Raw genomic sequence first — 19,801 nt, forward strand, 5'->3', positions numbered from 1 at the left:
TGGGATTTTATCGCCCATAACTTCAAATGTTGTTCCTTACTGTTTTAAGGTGTTTTTAAGATGTTTTAGAGTGTTTTAGTATGTTTTGTTTTTATAAATCCGAAAATCACATAAAAATTTGAAAAACATGTTTTGAAAAACCTAAAAAGAGTGTTTTGAGTCGTTTTTGTGTGTTTGTGTCTTAGGGTACCTTCCAACACAATGATGAGGATTTGATTTTTATGTGCATGGCTGTGAAAGAGTGTTATAAACATGGATGGAAGTTGATATATTCTTGGTTTATACTTGGTTATAGTTGTTGTTTATGAATTCATGTTTAATCCCAAAGAAAAAAAAAATAAGTTTTTGTAATATGCTTGAAGGAAGGAACTTAGAATAACATTACAACCCTGAGAGACTTGAGCTTTAAACATTCTTTGGAGAGTATTAATCTGTGATTCTTGTTTTCAAACTCGTTGCATGATCTCATTATTCTTGCTTGGTTGCTAATTAGAAGGCGTTTCATCACTTAGTTCCAAATGCTAGAACTTGCATCCATTCCATTCAAAGCATGATATTGAGTGCATAATATATATCAAGATGAAGTGTGTAGTGAAGCCATCAACCAAACAGCCAACCCATGCACTATATATTGTAGGTCATAACCCCCATCGAGCCATTGTTAGCCTTTGTTCCTTGTTTACCCATATCATCCCTACCTAGCCTAGATTGGTCACCCATACCCTTATTCTTGAAGCATAGTAAGCATGACTTAGAGGAATCCTTTCGAGTATGCAAAACAACAAGTGTGGGGGAATTTGTGTGTGTGTGTTGATATGCCACGAAAAGAAATAAGGCATGAAAAGAAAAAAAAAAAAAAATCGTGGAAAAAGAAAAAGAAAAGAAAAAGTTGTGAAAAGAAAGAAAAAGAGTATGAAATAAGTGAAAATATGCTCACATGTTTGTGGTAGTTGAAGAAAGGGCCCAAAACGTGGAATATGGCCCGAAGAGTTGTGTGAATTTTTCCCCTTCTGTGTCTAAGTGAGTTTATGTAATCATAAGTGATTCTAAGTGTCAAATTTCAATACTTTGCTTGCTATTGCTTAAAGAAAGTTTGTTATCCTTACCTTTCATTGTTAGCCAATCGCCCTTAACCCATTACAACCCTTATGCTTTAATCTTGATCATTATGTTTTCAATAATGTGGAGTTTGGAATTGATGTAAGCATATGGTGTCCCTGGTTCTCGCATCTAATTAGTAGCATTCCTTTCATGAGATCATATTCATATACATCCCAGAAAAGTGCTTTCCTTGTTATAAACATATGTGGGTGTTTAGTTTCATATTTACATCAATCTTCTCACATATACTTAGTGTAGGGTGTGTAACCAGAAATTCTGTGTGAAAATAAGAGAGTATCTTGTAAGGAATTAAGTGAATTCTCTAAGGCATATTACTACATTCAAATGTTGTTTTAAATTGATTAAATGAGAACTAGTAAGTAGTGATTATGATTACGTATGTGCCTAAGCGTAAGGATGACTAAAATCTATGTGAGTAATGATCTTGAACATGTCATGTGCATTAAGAATCCCTGAGACCATTGTTGGAAGGTTTAGGTTTTGTTTTGTTTTTCCGTTTTGCTCGAGGACTAGCAAAAGATAAGTGTGGGGGTATTTGATAGGAGCATATTCATGCGACTTAAATGGCTTGTTCTCGTGCATTTACGTTATGTTTCTTTAGTTATTTTAGTACTTTAAGCTATTTTCGTGTGTTTGTAGGTCCAAAGGGCTAAAGGAGCAAAAATATGCATTTTGGAGACTTTTGGAGCACTTTTGGGCTAAGGATGGATAGCTTATGCTTGGCGCCAAAGTGTTGGACGAAATTGAAGACCTAATTGAAGACCAAAGTGTTGGAACCTTGTTCCCTTTAGTTTTAGGACATTTAAACCTTTCCAAATCCCTTATGCTGTGCATCTCCACCTTTCTCCCAAAACCATACACATGCATTCATTATTCATTCCCTCACATGCTCCCATTACTTATCATATCATCCACTTATCTTATCACCACTTATCATATCATCCACTTATCATTCACCACTTATCTTATCATCCACTTATCATATCATCCACTTATCATTCACCACTTATCTTATCACCACTTATCTTATCATTCACTTATCATATCATTCACTTATCATATCATTCACTTATCATATCATACACTTATCATAACCATACACTTATCACTTATCACAACAACAACCTTGCACATGCACATTCATCCACATGCACCCATAATCATTCACTCATCTTTAATGCACATGCATCTTCCATAAATCAAATCAGCCACATCCACATGCACTTATTCCATTTCATCATTACACCACATTCTCTCCCTTTAATCACATGCATAAATCAGCACATGCATCTCCCATTCCCATCAGATTTCCATCATATTCACATGCATTCCATCCTTTAAAACATTGCACATGCACTCCCTTTAATTAATTAAGCCACATGCACTCCCATCCATTTCATCATTGCAGCCAACACATGCTTTCACATGCATTTTCAGATTGTCCCCTTGCACATGCAGCCACATATTCATTGCACATGCAATTCCAACCCACATGCATCCTTTAATCATTCAAACATGCAGCCACATTCCCTCATAGCTGTCATGTTCCCCCCCATTTCACCTATAAATAAGCATCCATTGCATTCATTCTCATTCATTCTCATACACACTTCCATTTCAGAAATTCATCCATTGCAGAAATGTAGACATCAAACTCCCTTGTGCCGTGCTCTCCCTTACAATCCAAACACCATCCTTCCATTTCCACCACTTCCCAAACCATTCACACCATCAAACTATCCCTAGACCTTGTGCTACAACGAAGAGGAAGAGAAGAGTGCCTAAACGTTCATACAATTCAAGTTTGAGTTGTTGGAATGTTTAGGTGTTTCTTTGATTTCAATGTTTAATTTCAATACTCTTTGTTTTGTACGAATGAGGAAAGGAAGAGAAGAGTGCCTAAACGTTCATACAATTCAAGTTTGAGTTGTTGGAATGTTTAGGTGTTTCTTTGATTTCTCTTTGTTTTGTACCATGAGGAACTAAAATCCCCTTTAGCTAGGGGGTGATTCAAAATATATGTTTATGCTTGCATTTTAATTTGATTACTTCTAATTGCGTTTCATAAGTTGTGGATTCAATTTGTTTAACCGTTTGATTGATAACTTATTTATGTATGTTTATTGAGAGTGCACGCTTAATTTTCATGCATGAATATGACGCTAGAATATAAGTGAGTTTCACCTAATAGTTACGAACTTATATTCACAAGTAGTGGAGGTTGCTTATAAACAATCGCGTTAAACGAATTCTTGGCATAAGTTTCATGCAATCCATAGTAACGAATGCCTCGTCAACACTTATAATTTTCATAGAGCGTAATGATTCTTGCTTGTATCTCTATTATGCATTCATGTAGGGGACTTGTGGGGAATGTTTTGAATTGTCGCATGCGCTAACCCATCCAATTCAGTAACGTTAGGAAGATTTGAAAGTTAATTAGTGCATCACGGTTAACTTGGGGTGTTGAGCATCATGGTTTATTGAAATGCAATTGGAAATCATTTTATTATGCAAGTATAACATGTGTGGAGATGAACCCTTTAGCTAGCCTTCATTCCATTCAATTCTATCCATTTCATCTTTACTATCTGTTTTAATTTAAATCTGTGCATTTTATTCAATTTTCGTCAAATCTAATTCCCCCTTTACTTTAATGTCCAATTTAGTTAGAAAGTGTTTTAGTTTGTGTTTATAAGTGTTGTGATTCAATTTATTACATAAATTTGTCCAGATTCACCAAAGTGCTCAAAACTGCCCAGAAAGTGATTTTAAGGCAGTTTTGAGTGTTTTGGGTGATGTTTGAGTCTTTTGGTTTGTCTTAGTGTTTTAAAGTGTTAGATTAGTTTGAAATACATTTAGTTTGTGTTTTTAAGAGTCTTGAGTCAAGTTACAACTTAGTTTCGTCCAAATTTGTGTTTGTGCTCAAATCTGCCCAGAAAGTGGTTTTTAGGCAGATTTGAGTGTGTTTGTGTTGTTTTGAGTCTTTTGGTTTGTCTTAGTGTTTTAAAGTTTAGTTTTGCATTCTTTGAGTCTAGTATAGTGTTTTATTTTATGTTTTTACGTTTTTGAGTCAAATCCAAGTGATTAACAATCCCTCTTAATCCCCGGTTAAGAACGATCCCTACTTATACTTATACTACAATTGACAAAAAGAGGGTTTAATTTATGCGCGTATAAATCACGTATAAATTTTTACAGAACTTCTTCACTTTTGTTGAATAACACTAATTGTTACATCCCGGCCCGGGGCGGATCACTTCCCGAGCCTAACTCCACCATAGCACGATATTGTCCGCTTTGGGCTTACCAGTCCTTCACGGTTTTGTTTTTGGGAACTCACGAGCAACTTCCCAGTGGGTCACCCATCATGGGATTGCTCTAGCCCCCTTCTCGTTTAACTTCGGAGTTCCTACGGAACCCGAAGCCAGTAAGCTCCCAAAAAGCCTCGTGCAAGTAGAGATGAGAGTAAACATATAAGGATCACTCCTTTGGGCGATGTAGGATGTCACAATCCACCCCTCTTAAGGGCCCGACGTCCTCGTCGGCGCACACGCGGCCAGGGTTAGGCTCTGATACCAAATTGTCACATCCCGAACCGGACGGGACCATTTCCCGAGCCAGCTCCACCACCGTAGCACGATATTGTCTGTTTTGGGCCTCTACCATGCCCTCACGGTTTTGTTTCTAGGAACTCACACGAGAACTTCCCAATGGGTCACCCATCCTGGGATTGCTCTCGTGCGCTACTCGCTTAACTTCGGAGTTCCGATGGAACCCAAAGCCAGTAAGCTCCCAAAAGGCCTCATGCTAAGTTGAGATGAGAATATACATATAAGGATCATTCCCCTGGGCGATGTGGGATGTCACAATCCACCCCCCTTGGGGCCCGACGTCCTCATCGGCACACCAAGGCTAGGGTTAAGCTCTGATACCAAATTGTCACATCTCGGCCCGGGGCGGATCACTTCCCAGACCCAACTCCATCATAGCACGATATTGTCCTCTTTGGGCTTACCATTCCCTCACGGTTTTGTTTTTGGGAACTCACGAGAAACTTCCCAGTGGGTCACTCATCATGGGATTGCTCTAGCCCTCTTCTCACTTAACTTCGGAGTTCTTACAGAACCTGAAGCCAGTGAGCTCCCAAAAGGCCTCGTGCTAGGTAGAGATGGGAATAAACATATAAGGATCACTCCCCTGGGCGATGTAGGATGTCACAATCCACCCCCCCTTAGGGGCCCGACGTCCTCATCGGCACACCACGACTAGGGTTAGGCTCTGATACCAAATTGTCACATCCTGGCTCGGGGCGGATCATTTCCCGGGCCCAACTCCACCATAGCACGATATTGTCCGCTTTGGGCTTACCATTCCCTCACGGCTTTGTTTTTGGGAACTCACAAGCAACTTCCCAATGGGTCACCCATCATGGGATTGCTCTAGCCCCCTTCTCGCTTAACTTCCGAGTTTCTACGGAACCCGAAGCCAGTGAGCTCCCAAAAAGCCTCATGCTAAGTAGAGATGGGAATAAACATATAAGGATCACTCCCCTGGGCGATGTGGGATGTCACAATCCACCCCCCTTAGGGGCCCGACGTCCTCGTCGGCACACACACGGCCAGGGTTAAGCTCTAATACCAAATTGTCACATCCCGACCCAGGCGGGACCACTTCCCGGGCCCGCTCCACCACCGTAGCACGATATTGTCCGCTTTGGGCCCCGACCACGCCCTCACGGTTTTGTTTCTAGGAACTCACACGAGAACTTCCCAATGGGTCACCCATCCTGGGAGTGCTCTCGTGCGCTACTCGCTTAACTTCGGAGTTCCGATGGAACTCAAAGCCAGTGAACTCCCAAAAGACCTCGTGCTAGGTAGAGATGAGAATATACATATAAGGATCACTCCCCTGGGCGATGTAGGGTGTCACAATCCACCCCTATTATGGGTCCGATGTCCTCGTTGGCACACCATGGCCAGGGTTAGGCTCTGATACCAAATTGTCACATCCCGGCCCAGGGCGGATCACTTCCCGGACCCGTTTCACTACCGTAGCACGATATTGTCCACTTTGGGCTTACCATTCCCTCACGGTTTTGTTTTTGGGAACTCACGAGCAACTTCCTAGTGTGTCACCCATCATGGGATTGCTCTAGCCCCCTTCTTGCTTAATTTCGGAGTTCCTACGAAACCCGAAGCCAATAAGCTCCCAAAACCCTGGAGTGTGAAACCAATCAAAATGCTGCCATGGGCCAAACCACGATATCAGCCTGGGAACTTCTAGTGATTCTATGTGCTAGTAGGATTAAAAGACATATTACGAGATAGGGTTACAAAGATGGAGCAAGATCTGGCTTATTTTTTGAGGTGTACTTTAATATTATGTTGTGTTCCTATTTTTTGTCATATGCTTGTTTAGAAATGCGGTTAAGATGATATAGTAAATTAAAGAACATTCTGAATCTCTGATATACAACTATGAGTGTTATAAAAAACACTTTAAATTTGCCATAACACCAAATTATCATATTCTACAAACTCAGTGCAAAATCACCAAATTAAAGAACATTCTAATATACAACTATGATTTGCCATAACACCAAATAATCATATTCTACAAACTCAGTGCAAAATCACTTATAATTCAGGTTTATTTTTTATTTTTTTTGGTGTGTCAAAGGGAGAATTTATTAAACAACCACCACAAAATTACAAGCAAAACAAGGCCCAAGAAACACCTTTTAACAAACAAAACAAGGGTCTAAGACTAAATACAAACAGAAAAAGAGCCCACGAAAACAATCAAGAAACCGAGAAGCTTCCACTGCCTTCTCCACCATCAGTTTTCCAATCCACCACTTCTAAATAATACCTCACCAAACACCCTCCAACCCCGAAAAGTTACCTGAGCACAATCGTAAGCAGGGGATAGTCGACAACAGAGTGAGAGAAGCCAACTACCAATATGAAGCTTGTGGAAACCCATGAGTGACACTGCCGAAACAGGCTGATAACAGGGAGAAAGTAGTGGTGTTGGAAACACCGGAACTCTACACACGATCTTAATAGGAAACATGGCTGAAGATTGGACCAAGGGATAACCGGGATGAGGAATACCTTTAGAGATCGAGGAATTGGACAAACCGGAGTTCAAATTTGGGAGAAACAATAGTAGAGGCAAGGAGAAAAGAAGGAAATGGGAGAGTAGATGACACGACAACCGACCCCAACAGAAGCTAGGGTTGGTGCCACTGGAAAAGTTTAGGTTTAAAAGTTTCACGCAAATAGTGAGAATGACTCTAAGTGTGAAGAGAAAACTCTCACCTCGGAGAGAAGTTTTTTTTGTATCAATATAAACTTGTTTTGCTTTCTTATAATTCAGGTTTAAACACTTGGAAAACAACGATGCAAAACCTAAGGAATTTGAAATCTAAACAAATGAATTCAAATACATACATTAGACTCACCTCAAATTGTGGTTCCAATGGAGACGACACCTGCCTTCACGTAGTTGGTGGCTGTTCAGGACGCATTCATACTCCTCAACCCTCTCTGAGTCCTCCACAAAGATAACGAATTGAAATTTCTCGTGGATTATAATTTTGTTTTGAATTGAAAACTAATTGACGTTGAAAATCAGGGCTACATTGAGGCACTTTCAATCACGAAATCGATTCTCTTCGAAAACGAAATGGCGTTCAAGAAAAATTATATGCCTTTACTCCCATAATATAAACATCTATACAAGGAATATTGATATACGAAAACTTATAAGTCAAACAAATTACAAAATTTTGTGTCTCCCGACACAGGAAAGAGAACTTGAGTACAATTGATTTACTACAGCAACTCTCATATCAACTATAATTGCTTAAGATTGAGTGAAACCAAAACATGTAACGCATTTACTTTCATACGTCATGCTCTATGAATGACGTGATCAACCATCCCTATACTCCTATTCAAGTATGAAAATTTCCAAGTTCATAGTCGAAACAATGTTAGAGACGCTTATACTATAGAACGACAAATTGACAAATTAAGAGACCAAATAATAATGAATTATATGCCCAAAAAGAAATAACGAAATAAAATAAAACGACATGGCGTTGGCGTGCCTACGAAGAGAGAGAAAATTCAACGAGTGATAACGAGTCGACTCATCATCCTTAAAAATTTCCCACAAAATTGAATGGACAGTTAGGTGTGGGAGATAATTTCCGAGAAGCCATCAGAGCCAAGCCAGAGAGAGAGAGCCAGAGTTCCTCTTCTCTCTCTAGCATTCTGATCGGTTTCCTTCTAGTGAGAAAGAGAGTGTGTGAAGGGAATTTCCATGGATCAGATTTTGAACAAGGCCGGATCCTACTGGTTCAACCAGAAGGCCACCAAGGAGCTCTCCTCCGTCGGGGATGACATCAACGTACCTCTCTCTCTCTCTCTCTCTCTCTATATATATATATACATATAACTATGGATCTCAATTTAATTTAATATGTTATTCAATTGAGCATTTGAATCTGATTTAGGTTCCAATTAGGGTTTTTTCCCTGTTAATAATGATTTGGGTTCACAAAGTTGATTTCTTTACACGATCTGAATTTTCTGGGTGTGACTCACATTCGTAATCGTATTTTAGATTAAATTTTTTATTTAATTATTTTCTTCTTAAATTTGAATTGTGATTGATTCCATATGTTAATTGTCAAGATTAATACTTTCCCAAATTTGGGTTCTTTTGTTCGTTTGTTTTGGTTGCGGTTTATGACGGTTTTTTCGCTAACGTTGCTTGTGGAATGATTAGTCATTGCAAAGCAGTGTCGAAGGAGGAGCCAAATGGTTGGTTAATAAACTCAAAGGTTAGTTTTCTCTGCTGGCTATGTTTGTTTACATTGCCAGTTAAAGTAACCTCACATATTGCTGTAATATGGCTGACTTTGCGAGCCCGAAAGTTTGGACATTGTAGTAGCATTAATTCATTAATTCATGTGGTTAATATGTAATACGTCTAAGTAATGGCAATTAAAAGTGAGTGTGATTGCGGATACTGGCCAAAGTACGGGTGTGCCAGAGCTGTAGAAAGCGTTGTGGTTGAAGGGTTGGGTCATATTCTTGAGATGGTTTGTTCCTTAATCTTCAAGGTGCTTGGTAGATATGAGTATAATTATATAACCCTTTTCATATGGCTTTAACTTGCTCGACTCTCAAGATGTCGTATGTGGAGTTCAAGCAAGGAACTTGCTGCTGGGGTTTTTTGAAATAGCACAATGCAAAAGAAAAACAATGTGATATAAGTTGTATTTGTGCTGCTAGGGAGGGCGGAATGGTGCTTCGAAGTTCCAAGCTCTAGGTTTGGATTGTATAAACTGCTATGTTCAGGCTGTAGACTAGTTCTATATTCGTTCTCTCATTTATTTTTTGTGCGACAGAGTCATTACTGGTGTAGTAAATTGAAAAGAATTTATTAGGATTTTAGTCCTCGTGTAGGTCTGTGTTACTTTGATAAATCTCCATTACAATTTAAGCAACCTTTGCAGGGAAAATGCAAAAGCCGTTGCCTGAGCTTCTAAAGGATTTTGACTTGGCAATAGGAATCTTTCCTCGTGATGCTACCAACTATGAGTTTAATGAGGAGACTGGGAAACTTACCGTCTACATACCGACTGTCTGTGAAGTGGGCTACAGAGATTCATCTGTTCTGCGTTTTTTCACCACTGTAACTGGATATTTGAAGAAAGGAAGGCTAGAAGACATACAGGGGATGAAGACTAAGGTGCTTATATGGGTAAATGTGTCATGCATCACATCAGAGGGATCGAAGCTCCATTTCACAGCTGGGTTGAAGAGAAGCAGGAGTAGAGAGGCTTATGAGGTTCAAAGAGACGGAATTACTGTTGAAAAGTTTTAACAAGGTCAAAATGCTCATAAGTTATTATCGTGTATTTTAGTTTGTAGATCTTTTCGACCATTTGGCTTGTATGAATTCTGGTTTAATCAACTCTTGTTTGTTTCATGTGGACGTAGAACGGTTTGATGCAGTTAATATTTCATCTTTTGTATGGTTGTAGAATGTTTCCAGGTTTTATGTATCGTATTGGGCATTTTCTTCGAACATAGCGACTTAAATCATTTGTGTATCCCTCTCCAACATATTAACTAAACTAGATGGTTGGAAATGATCATTTCCCCCTTGGATTGATAATTCATATCTACATTATTATTTTTAGCACATAATCGGCAGTATATATCTATATCTGCCTGAACCGAGTTCTTCCCGGTGAAGTCATTTACACGAACAAGGGCATTCAACCGAGTTAAATATGTGCATCAGTAACTCCGATGCTGCTGCTGTAGTGTGTGAGAATCCAGAATAAGGTTTCTGCAGAACCAACTTGTTTGATCAGGTCCTGGAACTGTCACTGCCATTGAGTTCTTGAAAGAAAGTTTTTGATGTTTCATAAGTTGACCAGCAAATTGCAGCAGCAGGGGCATGGAAGAGCATCCTTGGAATCCAACCTCGCATAAGACTGCGGTATCCATCCTTCATCACCAGGCTTCGAACAACATCCCATATCGAGTTGCTCAAAAATCTATCGCATCCGCAAACCCCCTGTGGAAAAAAAAGAGTGAAAGCAAGGCCTACTAAGGGAATTTGAAAGCAACAAATACAATCTTTCCAGTCCTTGCATAGCAAGAAATTCATAGCAACTAGGACTTTATTGTAACAAGAATGTAATTGTGGCGGTATCTTCAGCCAATCATGCACTTCTAAATGAGAAAGTTAAGACATAAGACAATGCGTGAGTTGCATGGGTCCCACCACAACGGATCCCCATTGTTGGTAAGTTTCACTCCGGAACAACAAAGAACTAATTTTTTGTGGTACAAAACAGCATGTTCCTTCATCCAGATTCCAAACCCAATAAAAACCATATATACAAATTGGATCAAACATATCCATGTACCACAAAACAAAACAAAACAAGGATATTGAAGCAACAAATTTATTGATAAAAGTTCTGACCTGGCACTGCAATTGAGTTTTCACAACATCAAGCGGGGTGGTCACAGCCGCCGCTAAAGCCCCAGCAGCCGCACCTGCAGTGGCATGAACCACCAGCCTCTCGTCGTTCGCACTCTCCGGCGACACCTCCATCAGCCCTCGTTTCGCTGCCTCATACGTAGCGAAATGGACGGCAGTAAACGGGGCATTCATCACGACAGTCGTCCTGTACGACTTGTAAAATGCTCCAACCCCTTCTTCCACTAAAACCCTCCTCACACAATCCGCAACTCCCTTGTACGGACTGCTCTGCAGCTGCAGCCTCTGTTTCACCACGTCCATCGGTGTGATCACCGCGTCGCTTGCAACGGTCGCAAACACCCCAGAAACCGCATGCGCCACCGAGCTGTTGGGATTCCCACGTGTGAAATACTCCTTGAACATCTCGTACACTGAGAAATAAACTGCATGGGCAGGTCCTGCTCCGAGCCCCATTGCGCCGATGCCGCGGTAGAGCCCTGCGGGGCCTTCGAGCTTCAGAATCGAGCCGAGGGCCTGTCTAACTCCAATAGGTTGAACGGAGCAGGACCCGCCAAAAACCTGCATGCGGGTTTTGAGGGTGTCAACTGGGAACATAGCCATGTGTTCAACTAGGCCCGCTATGGAGCCGGCTATCATGAACTGCCAGAACTCTAGGCCGTCGTGGGCGGAGGAGGGGGATACCGATATTTCAGGGTGGAAGTCGTGGGGTTGAGGAACGGGTCGGAATGCGGCGGAGACATCCGTGGCCATGGCGAGTGATGTAGGACAAGATGGGGGTCAAATTTCGGGGAGAAAATTATAGGAAAAAAAACCCAGGGAAAGTGGGTTCGAGTATGGAAACTTTGTTCGTGCTTGTAATCCGAATGGGGTTGGAGAGTTTAAAAAAAGGAGTGAATAATTGGAGTTTGGGAATCGCTTTCCGGTTGAATGTGAAATACTGGGTTGTCTCCATATGAAGAGAGAGTTTTGGTTTTTGGGTGGATTTTTGAGAGAAATAAAAGAGACTGAATGACATTTATTTAGACATTAAGATCAGAAGACAATTACAGATAGATCGAAATTAACTGAGAGAGATTAATATGTGTCTAAAAAGAGTAACTGGTTTTCTGTTAACTATTGTGTTCTATGTGACCTATAAAGTTCATTTCTTCTTTTGGTACTTTCCCATAAACTTGCACTTTCAGTTTGCAACTTGAAGTCCTATACTAATTCAAGAATTCCACAAGCTAGTCCGGCTATGAAACAGTCTGATTGTTCGTCAATAAAGGTCTCATTGTTAACATATTACTAATAATGTTCGATTATCATCGTTATGACATCTGCTAATAGGCTCACTCGTCACGCGTTGACATTTGCGGCATGCTCGCTCAAAAGCTATTGACATTAATCGACATGCTCACTCAAAAGTTGTTGGCATGTGTCTACATGCATGAAATATGACTTGGCAAATGACCTCAGGTCTATCAAGGCTCGATGAAATGTCAATTTGCATGCTATTCTGTCCAAAAAAATTTGCGCAATGCACGCTATTCTTGCTGACCTCAAACAATATTTCCTGCATCCGACACTGTGCTTATGCATTATGGTGCATGTTCGATCCCTACCAATCCCCCTAACAACTAACAATTTAATTCATCCGCGTTATCGTTTGTAAAATAAATTATATTAGAAAGAGAGAAGTATTATTTACGAATATTCCGCATGTAAACATCACATTAACTTGTGTTTGAGTTCTGAAAGCAATTTTATAAGCTTAAGGACAAATGGTATGCCATGCTTGTGCTATCCACAAGCTTCAATCTTCGTTTGTGTCCGCATGCACATAAGTCTTACCACAATCGGGTTCCATCCCTATCAAAAATTTTGCATTTCAATTCAATCCCAAAGGCCATACCCCAAAGCATAATATCTCATAAGGGAAAATCCCCTAATGGGGCTCCCATTATAACTACGATAGGAGTGCTATGTGGCACCTCTACAACCGTAGGTATTGAGATTCAATTAATTAGAGTGTTGTTATGCTCACCGACCTGTTCTATTTTTCCATGCATAGTCCACTCTTAATTATTCTTTTCTTTACCATGATTTATAGGCTCTCAAGACAAAAGTTGTAAGATGTATTGTGGCTGTGAAGATGTGTAAAAAAGTCTACATGCATCCGTTGTATGTAACATTTTTCGTATTAATTCTCAACATCATGCGACTAGCACACAACCATAGACATGATGCAGTCATTGAATGAGAAAACTCTTCCATTGTAGAAAGTGAGACATGCAGGTGTCGACATCAATCTCCACAAGGCTTCCAAAAGAGTCATCCATTCTTCCAAAATAAGATATTTTGACGTGGGAGAGCCACAAGTTTTCACATCGATCGTATATTAGCTAGACAAGCTCTTGCATAAAATTCAAGCATGCAGTCGTGTTTATTTTGCAGATTCCTTGCGTAACTGATTTGATATGCTCATTTTCTTTTCTTCTTTTCAAAAATGGAAACCAGCTAGTGGTTTCGTTACGGTTGTCCACCTTTTTTAGGGCAAGAAAGATTTACCTAGGTATTTTAGGCCTCTCACTTACCACCTTAGTGTGATTTACCAGCGCCAAAAATCGAACCCGTGATCATGGTGTGCTCATTTTCTGATGTTGTCCAAAAGCTTTTGGCGTCTTGGGTCGAGTTGTTATATATCAAACTCCCTGGTTAATTAGTCGCCTAGTCCATGTTTGTCGTCTTGGCTTAAACCGGGCTAATGTTCTGATCGTCGACCTGGTAAGAACTTATTAACTTGGATAGTATTTACAAATTTTGTCCATCTTCATCACCAAACGAATGAAGTATTTCTAGCATAAGAAAATGTCTTCACTAAATCAATAAAATCATGCCAGAATTGAGAAATCCCATAAACTACTCACCCTCACACGTTCACTATTTCCGTCTAACAAAAAACAAATCTCAAGAGAGAAAAGGAACCCTAATGAAGTTGTCAAAATACGTAGACACATCCATTTAGTTTGGCGATTACAGTTTTTATTTGCTTATAGGAGATTTTGAGTTCAAATCTTATATATGATTTTATAGGCGTCGTTTGATTGATGTTAAGAATTAGCTTGGCTTAGAAAATTCATTAAATACAATGAATGTTGAATAAAAATATAAATATCAACTTGCATATTTGTTTAAGTGAACATAGAAGACAGATAAAACATGAGAAAAACTTATCCTCCTAATTCCTCCAAAAATGGTAAGGCTGAGAGGGATAATCATGACTTTTCCATCTTCTACCTTCACATAAAATAAAATAAAAAATGCAAGTTGATGATATTCATAATACTATTCAACATTTATTAAATCTAATAGATTATCCAACCCAAGCCAATTCTTAACATCAAACGAGCCCAAATGGTTCTCGATGACCCAACCTTAAATAAGGTCTTCCAATAAGTTGATATCCTTTTCTAGTTTGTTAACGAATTACTAATAAGTTCATATGACTTAGTGTAGTCAATTGTGATTCTAAGATATTTTAGTTCTTTTAATAAATGTAGGGGTATTTAATTAGGATTTTAAGTTATTATCTAAAAATAAATGTGTATTCAATCGGGATTTTTAAATAGTTTATTAAAATTTTTAGAAATCTGAGTGTATTAAATCATGATTTTAAACAAGTTTATAACATTCAAGTGTATTTAATTAGAAATTTATTTAAAACTTTTAAAAGTTGAGGAATTTGAGGGAATTATAAAGATTTCGTAGGGTATTTTAAGCATTTACAAATCTCTCCTCCTGAGATTTCGAGATAATTGAAGTAAAATTTTACATGAAATCTTTATAAAGCAATTAAACTGTATCTAAATTCATGAATTCATAAATCCTTTCAAATTCCTCAAAATCTCAATTAAAACTAATCTAGATCATCACACTCCAATTAGCCACCGCTTTACAGTCTGGGCTTTTCGGCCCAATTCACAAACAACCTGTAGGGCTTAGTAAGCCCAATTAATTTCTTTCCCCTGCCAAAATCCATCCCAACAAATATAGCAAATGAGCAGCTAGCCAACTACGACTTTTCCCTTGCTTGCAAAATTGCAATCATATCATCCAGATGAAAAGTTATACTTTTCGTCCTAGAGGCGTCCAGATTCTTCCATCTTCCGGATCCTCACCGGATCCTCTCTAAGAATCCGGATATTCTGTGATCATGATCGTTACATCGTGTGATCAGTTTTCGTTAGATATTATTTATATTTAATTTTAAATAATTTATAATCGCACGATGTTCGATAAACGATCATGATTATGAGATCCTCCAAATCCTCATAAAAGGATCCTTTTCCCATCTTTCCATCTTCATTCATGCCCAACTTTGTACGCTACAACGCTCTATTTTTCTTTTGTTGATGTACATAACAATAGGAGTCCTTTAAGCGAAAGGAATCTCAATTTTTTTTTTTTTTATGAAAACGAGAATTAGTTGTAAAATCTACACCACATTAATCTTTAGCAATTCGAATCATTTATTATTCAAGTTGCATCTCATATATCATACTTGCAAAATATTAGCCAAATCAAAAATATTTATGGCATCTAATTGAGTTCAAATAAATTGACGAACATTTTGTTCTATAAAAGACATTGAAATTTCATTGTGATAATTAAATATGCAAATGGTTTCGGATTGAATTGAAATTTTGTAAGGATGATTTATGAATCAAGACTTATAAAATAGATGGTTTAGATAATTGAAGTTCGATGTGGAGCCGTCCCACAACTAATCCCCATTTTTTGAAAAAAATGAGAGTCTCTTCCTAGGCTACACAACAATGATATAACGAGATGATTTGTTTTCCCACACATCTCTCAAACTCTCACACATTGCTTTTCTGTTTTTGGCAATTAGATTGAATAAATCAAATACAAATAACAGCTATAATTAAGAGAAATGCTAAGGAGACTTTCTCAAAATAGAACACTCCATGAACCTCATCACCTTACAATTTAACATTAATTCTCACGTCAATATTTTAGAACGATAGTTTACCAACTTTAAAATACATTTCAAAGATTTTGACCAAGAAAAAACTTTTCCAAGCTCGCCACGCTATAAAAGCAGTTTACTCGCGTACTCGCCAATGGAAAACTATTGCATTTTACGAAAGTGCCCCTTTCTTATATTCAGGCGACTTAAATAGCGCGAATTTCCCCGTAGGCCAGTCGAGCGAATGAGAGACGGGAATAACAAAAGGACAAATTTGCGACCCTTCTGCGATTGCAACGTGGAACGGAAAGTACGCTAGATTCCACGACTGAAGTGGTATTTGGATAACCACCACGAGCTCGCCACACGCCCTTTAACGTGTTCGAATCGTAGCCACCCACCTGTTCTCTGATCCAACGGTCCAGAATAAAGCCCATGCCAACTGGATTTCCTCCATATCCCTATATAGCCCCTCACCCCACTCTCAGCCTCTCACATTTCCTCAGCGTTCTCCAATTCCTCTGCAATTTCCAGTCCAGATTCTTGTTCAAACTCTCTTCTTTCCAATCACCCGTTCGAGATAATCCGATCGAAAACCATGTCGACGATGTCTCTGAGGGCCATTTCGACGTTTTCCGTCCCATCCAAGCTAGGGGACCAAGGCGGTGCTGTTAGCACCCTCTTGTCCAACTCAAAACTTGGATCATCCTCTTCTGCTCTGAGCTTTAAACAGCAGCGAAAACTCGAAAAGTTTGCGGTTTCTGCATCAAGCGAAGCAGTGGCGTTGACCGGAGTCGTGTTCCAGCCGTTTGAGGAGGTGAAGAACGGTGCTTTTGTTGTCCCTGTGTCTCCTCAGGTCTCTCTTGCCCGTCAGCGTTACACAGATGAGTCCGAGGCCGCCATCAATGAGCAGATCAAGTGTGTATCTCTATGTCGTTACAAAATTTTAATTTCATTTATTATTTTTTTTCGATTTTTGATGATTTTTTTTTTTTCCTTTTTTTTTTTTCATATGCTAATCTTAAATCTTAAATTTTTGTGTCACAGTGTGGAATACAATGTGTCGTATGTGTACCATGCACTGTTTGCGTACTTTGACAGGGACAACGTTGCTCTCAAGGGCCTTGCCAAGTAAACACACTAAATTCCTAAATATCCCCGCTTAATATATAATATACTAGCCTCTTTGCACGAGCCGTTTAAATTTTTATATTTTAAATTGATGTATGGTTAATTGGTTGTGATGTATCAGGTTTTTCAAGGAATCAAGCGAGGAAGAAAGAGAACATGCCGAAAAGCTGATGGAATATCAGGTATACGAGTTTTCGTGTGTGTGCGCGCGTGCGTGTTCATGTGTTAGGGTCTTGTATTGTGAGATCCGATGGTATTGCGATTTTTTTCTCAGAACAAGCGAGGTGGGAGAGTGAAACTGCACTCTGTAATCGCGGCGCCTACGGAGTTTGATCATGCAGAAAAGGGAGATGCATTGTATGGTAAGATTTCTCATTCCGTAGGCAACACAGTTATTGGCTTTGACAATTTCTTTGCTGCTGAATGATGAATTGCTGATATGTGTAATTAGAGAATGAGCATGTCTTTATCTGAAAGTTTTTCGTTGATTCGTTGATGCAGCTATGGAGTTAGCCTTGTCTTTGGAGAAGCTGACAAATGAAAAACTCTTGAACTTGCATAAGGTAACACATTTCTGTGATCCAAGTTTGGTATTGAAGTCATTGATAAAGCTTGTGGGGTCTGGTTTCCGTTTGACGCTTTCTTTTCGTTTTAAATTCTCATTATTTGATCCAAAACAGGTTGCAGACCAGAACAATGATCCCCAGTTGATGGATTTTATCGAGAGCGAGTTTCTGGCTGAGCAGGTGAATTAAACACGTGTTCTGCTCTAGTACTAGGTTGAATTACTATTGTGATATTGTCATCGTTAGAGTAAAAAGCCACGATCAGTTCTTACTTTGGTTGTTAATCATTTTCGATAAGTGAACATACAAAAAATCCAAGAGAAAACGCTATCTGCAATTACACTGAAAAACAATTTTCTCATCACTAACCAACTTGGACAAGAACAATCACAGCTTTTTACGCCGGACTAGTAAGAAAAACCGATGCTTTGCAGTATTCTAACACCGACTAAAGCTTATTCGCGTATTATTTTACAGGTTGAGGCCATCAAGAAGATAGCTGACTATGTCACTCAACTGAGGAGGGTTGGAAAAGGCCATGGTATGAAGCAAATTTCATTCTTCCAACTCTTCACCATCATATTTTCCTTCCGATTCGCCTCTTATCTCAATTTCCGGACTCTATCTAACGAGCTATTTCATGGCTTGCAGGAGTGTGGCACTTTGACCAGTATCTCCTTCATGAGGGTGATGCTGCAAACTGAATTCACAGCGCTCTGTTTGCTCTCGTGTTTGTTTCTAATGTTTTGGAGTGCTCTCTCTCTCTCTCTAGAAATATGCATATTTATATTAAGCAAGCTGATAAGAGTGTGATCTCAGATAGGCGCCTTCGACATGTCAGAGTAGACTTACTGCCTCGCAAATCGTTGGTTCGAGGGTTTCATCGCCTCCAACTTAAGTAGTTAAAGATCTGTTGAGTAGTGTATACGTTCTAGTTATCCAACGAGTCTATGGCTATGTATACAAATTAAACCAAGTTCTATAATGGTTAAGTGGACCTTGTTATATGCTTTTTATTCGAAATAATCTCGTTTTGCTGTTCTGAAATTACAAAGTGTGACGCTCGAAAGACGCTAAAAATGAAAAATCAAGAGCAACTATATCATCTATGCTCACTCAAGTCTGGAATTTACATATGACATCCTGCAGAATCAAAGCTAAGATTCATGGCTGGTTAGCCAAAAGCCAAGTCTTTTGAAAAGGAAGGACACAACTTATGTGGCTGAAGACAGAATCTCCAATAAGAAGACGACCTCTTCCTCCTCGTTGTAGTGTTGTTTGCATTCTGTTGACAAGAGTGAATAATCTCCCACATAACTCTTATATCTTCATATTCCCCACAAGACTCCATGTCTTCGTACAAGCTCACCAATCCATGCCCATTTCCTGCAAAGTTAAACCAGATCTCAAAAAGAGTTGAATGAGCAGAGAAGTTCATCCTTATCGAGAATCCCAGTCTGTCAGTATTCTAAACCAATCACGCAATTTCATTGAGTTTTAAGATTTTCAAATAATAACGCATAATTGACTTGGAATACCGCCACAACCGAATTTCTACTGCAAGGAAGTTCGAGCCAGATAGAGAGGGAGAAGGGAGAGAGTAACTGGAAACCTAACTCACCTTTGGATTTGTGCCTTGAATGTGAAGTAAGCTTGAGAAGGAAGCACTTAGTAGGGAGGAGGAAGGATTGCTTGAAGCAAATCCAGGTCTTCCAACCCACCATCTTGACATGGCTCCTATTCCTTCCCCCCCTCCTCTCCATTTATATGTTGAATGTTGCACTTGAGTCCTAACTTCCCCTCACTAAAATACTAGTAACCAACTCCAAGCAAAGCCAACAAAATGCATGTAGACATAGCACTAAGCAACACTTATGAAAACAGAGTATTTTTGTTGCACTCTGATTGGATCATTCCGAAATTGAACCTGTGGCCAATCACATCACACCACTTGTGTCAGCCCCAA

At 39.3% G+C, this 19,801-nt stretch overlaps 3 protein-coding genes across 3 annotated transcripts; 2 read left to right on the forward strand and 1 right to left on the reverse strand.

The window, feature by feature from the left end:
* The first annotated feature begins 8,295 nt into the window (after window positions 1-8,295).
* LOC137745777 (uncharacterized protein At5g01610-like) lies at window positions 8,296-10,233 on the forward strand. The gene is made up of 3 exons (XM_068485788.1): window positions 8,296-8,544; window positions 8,926-8,980; window positions 9,659-10,233. The coding sequence occupies exons 1-3, from the start codon at window positions 8,458-8,460 to the stop codon at window positions 10,027-10,029; spliced, it is 513 nt and encodes a 170-aa protein (XP_068341889.1). The 5' UTR covers window positions 8,296-8,457; the 3' UTR covers window positions 10,030-10,233.
* Window positions 10,234-10,362: 129 nt separating this feature from the next.
* LOC137745776 (uncharacterized) lies at window positions 10,363-12,222 on the reverse strand. Its single transcript, XM_068485787.1, has 2 exons — window positions 11,146-12,222; window positions 10,363-10,731 (listed from the first exon to the last, which is right to left on the reverse strand). The coding sequence occupies exons 1-2, from the start codon at window positions 11,914-11,916 to the stop codon at window positions 10,522-10,524; spliced, it is 981 nt and encodes a 326-aa protein (XP_068341888.1). The 5' UTR covers window positions 11,917-12,222; the 3' UTR covers window positions 10,363-10,521.
* Window positions 12,223-16,637: 4,415 nt separating this feature from the next.
* Window positions 16,638-18,842, forward strand: LOC137744878 (ferritin-4, chloroplastic-like). The gene is made up of 8 exons (XM_068484687.1): window positions 16,638-17,056; window positions 17,186-17,269; window positions 17,391-17,451; window positions 17,544-17,631; window positions 17,771-17,832; window positions 17,950-18,015; window positions 18,313-18,376; window positions 18,487-18,842. Exons 1-8 carry the CDS (start codon window positions 16,737-16,739, stop codon window positions 18,537-18,539), a joined length of 798 nt encoding a protein of 265 aa, XP_068340788.1. The 5' UTR covers window positions 16,638-16,736; the 3' UTR covers window positions 18,540-18,842.
* Window positions 18,843-19,801: the final 959 nt, after the last annotated feature.

The sequence above is a fragment of the Pyrus communis genome, chromosome 9 (assembly GCF_963583255.1).
Source record: "Pyrus communis chromosome 9, drPyrComm1.1, whole genome shotgun sequence".
NCBI classification, from domain to species: domain Eukaryota; kingdom Viridiplantae; phylum Streptophyta; class Magnoliopsida; order Rosales; family Rosaceae; genus Pyrus; species Pyrus communis.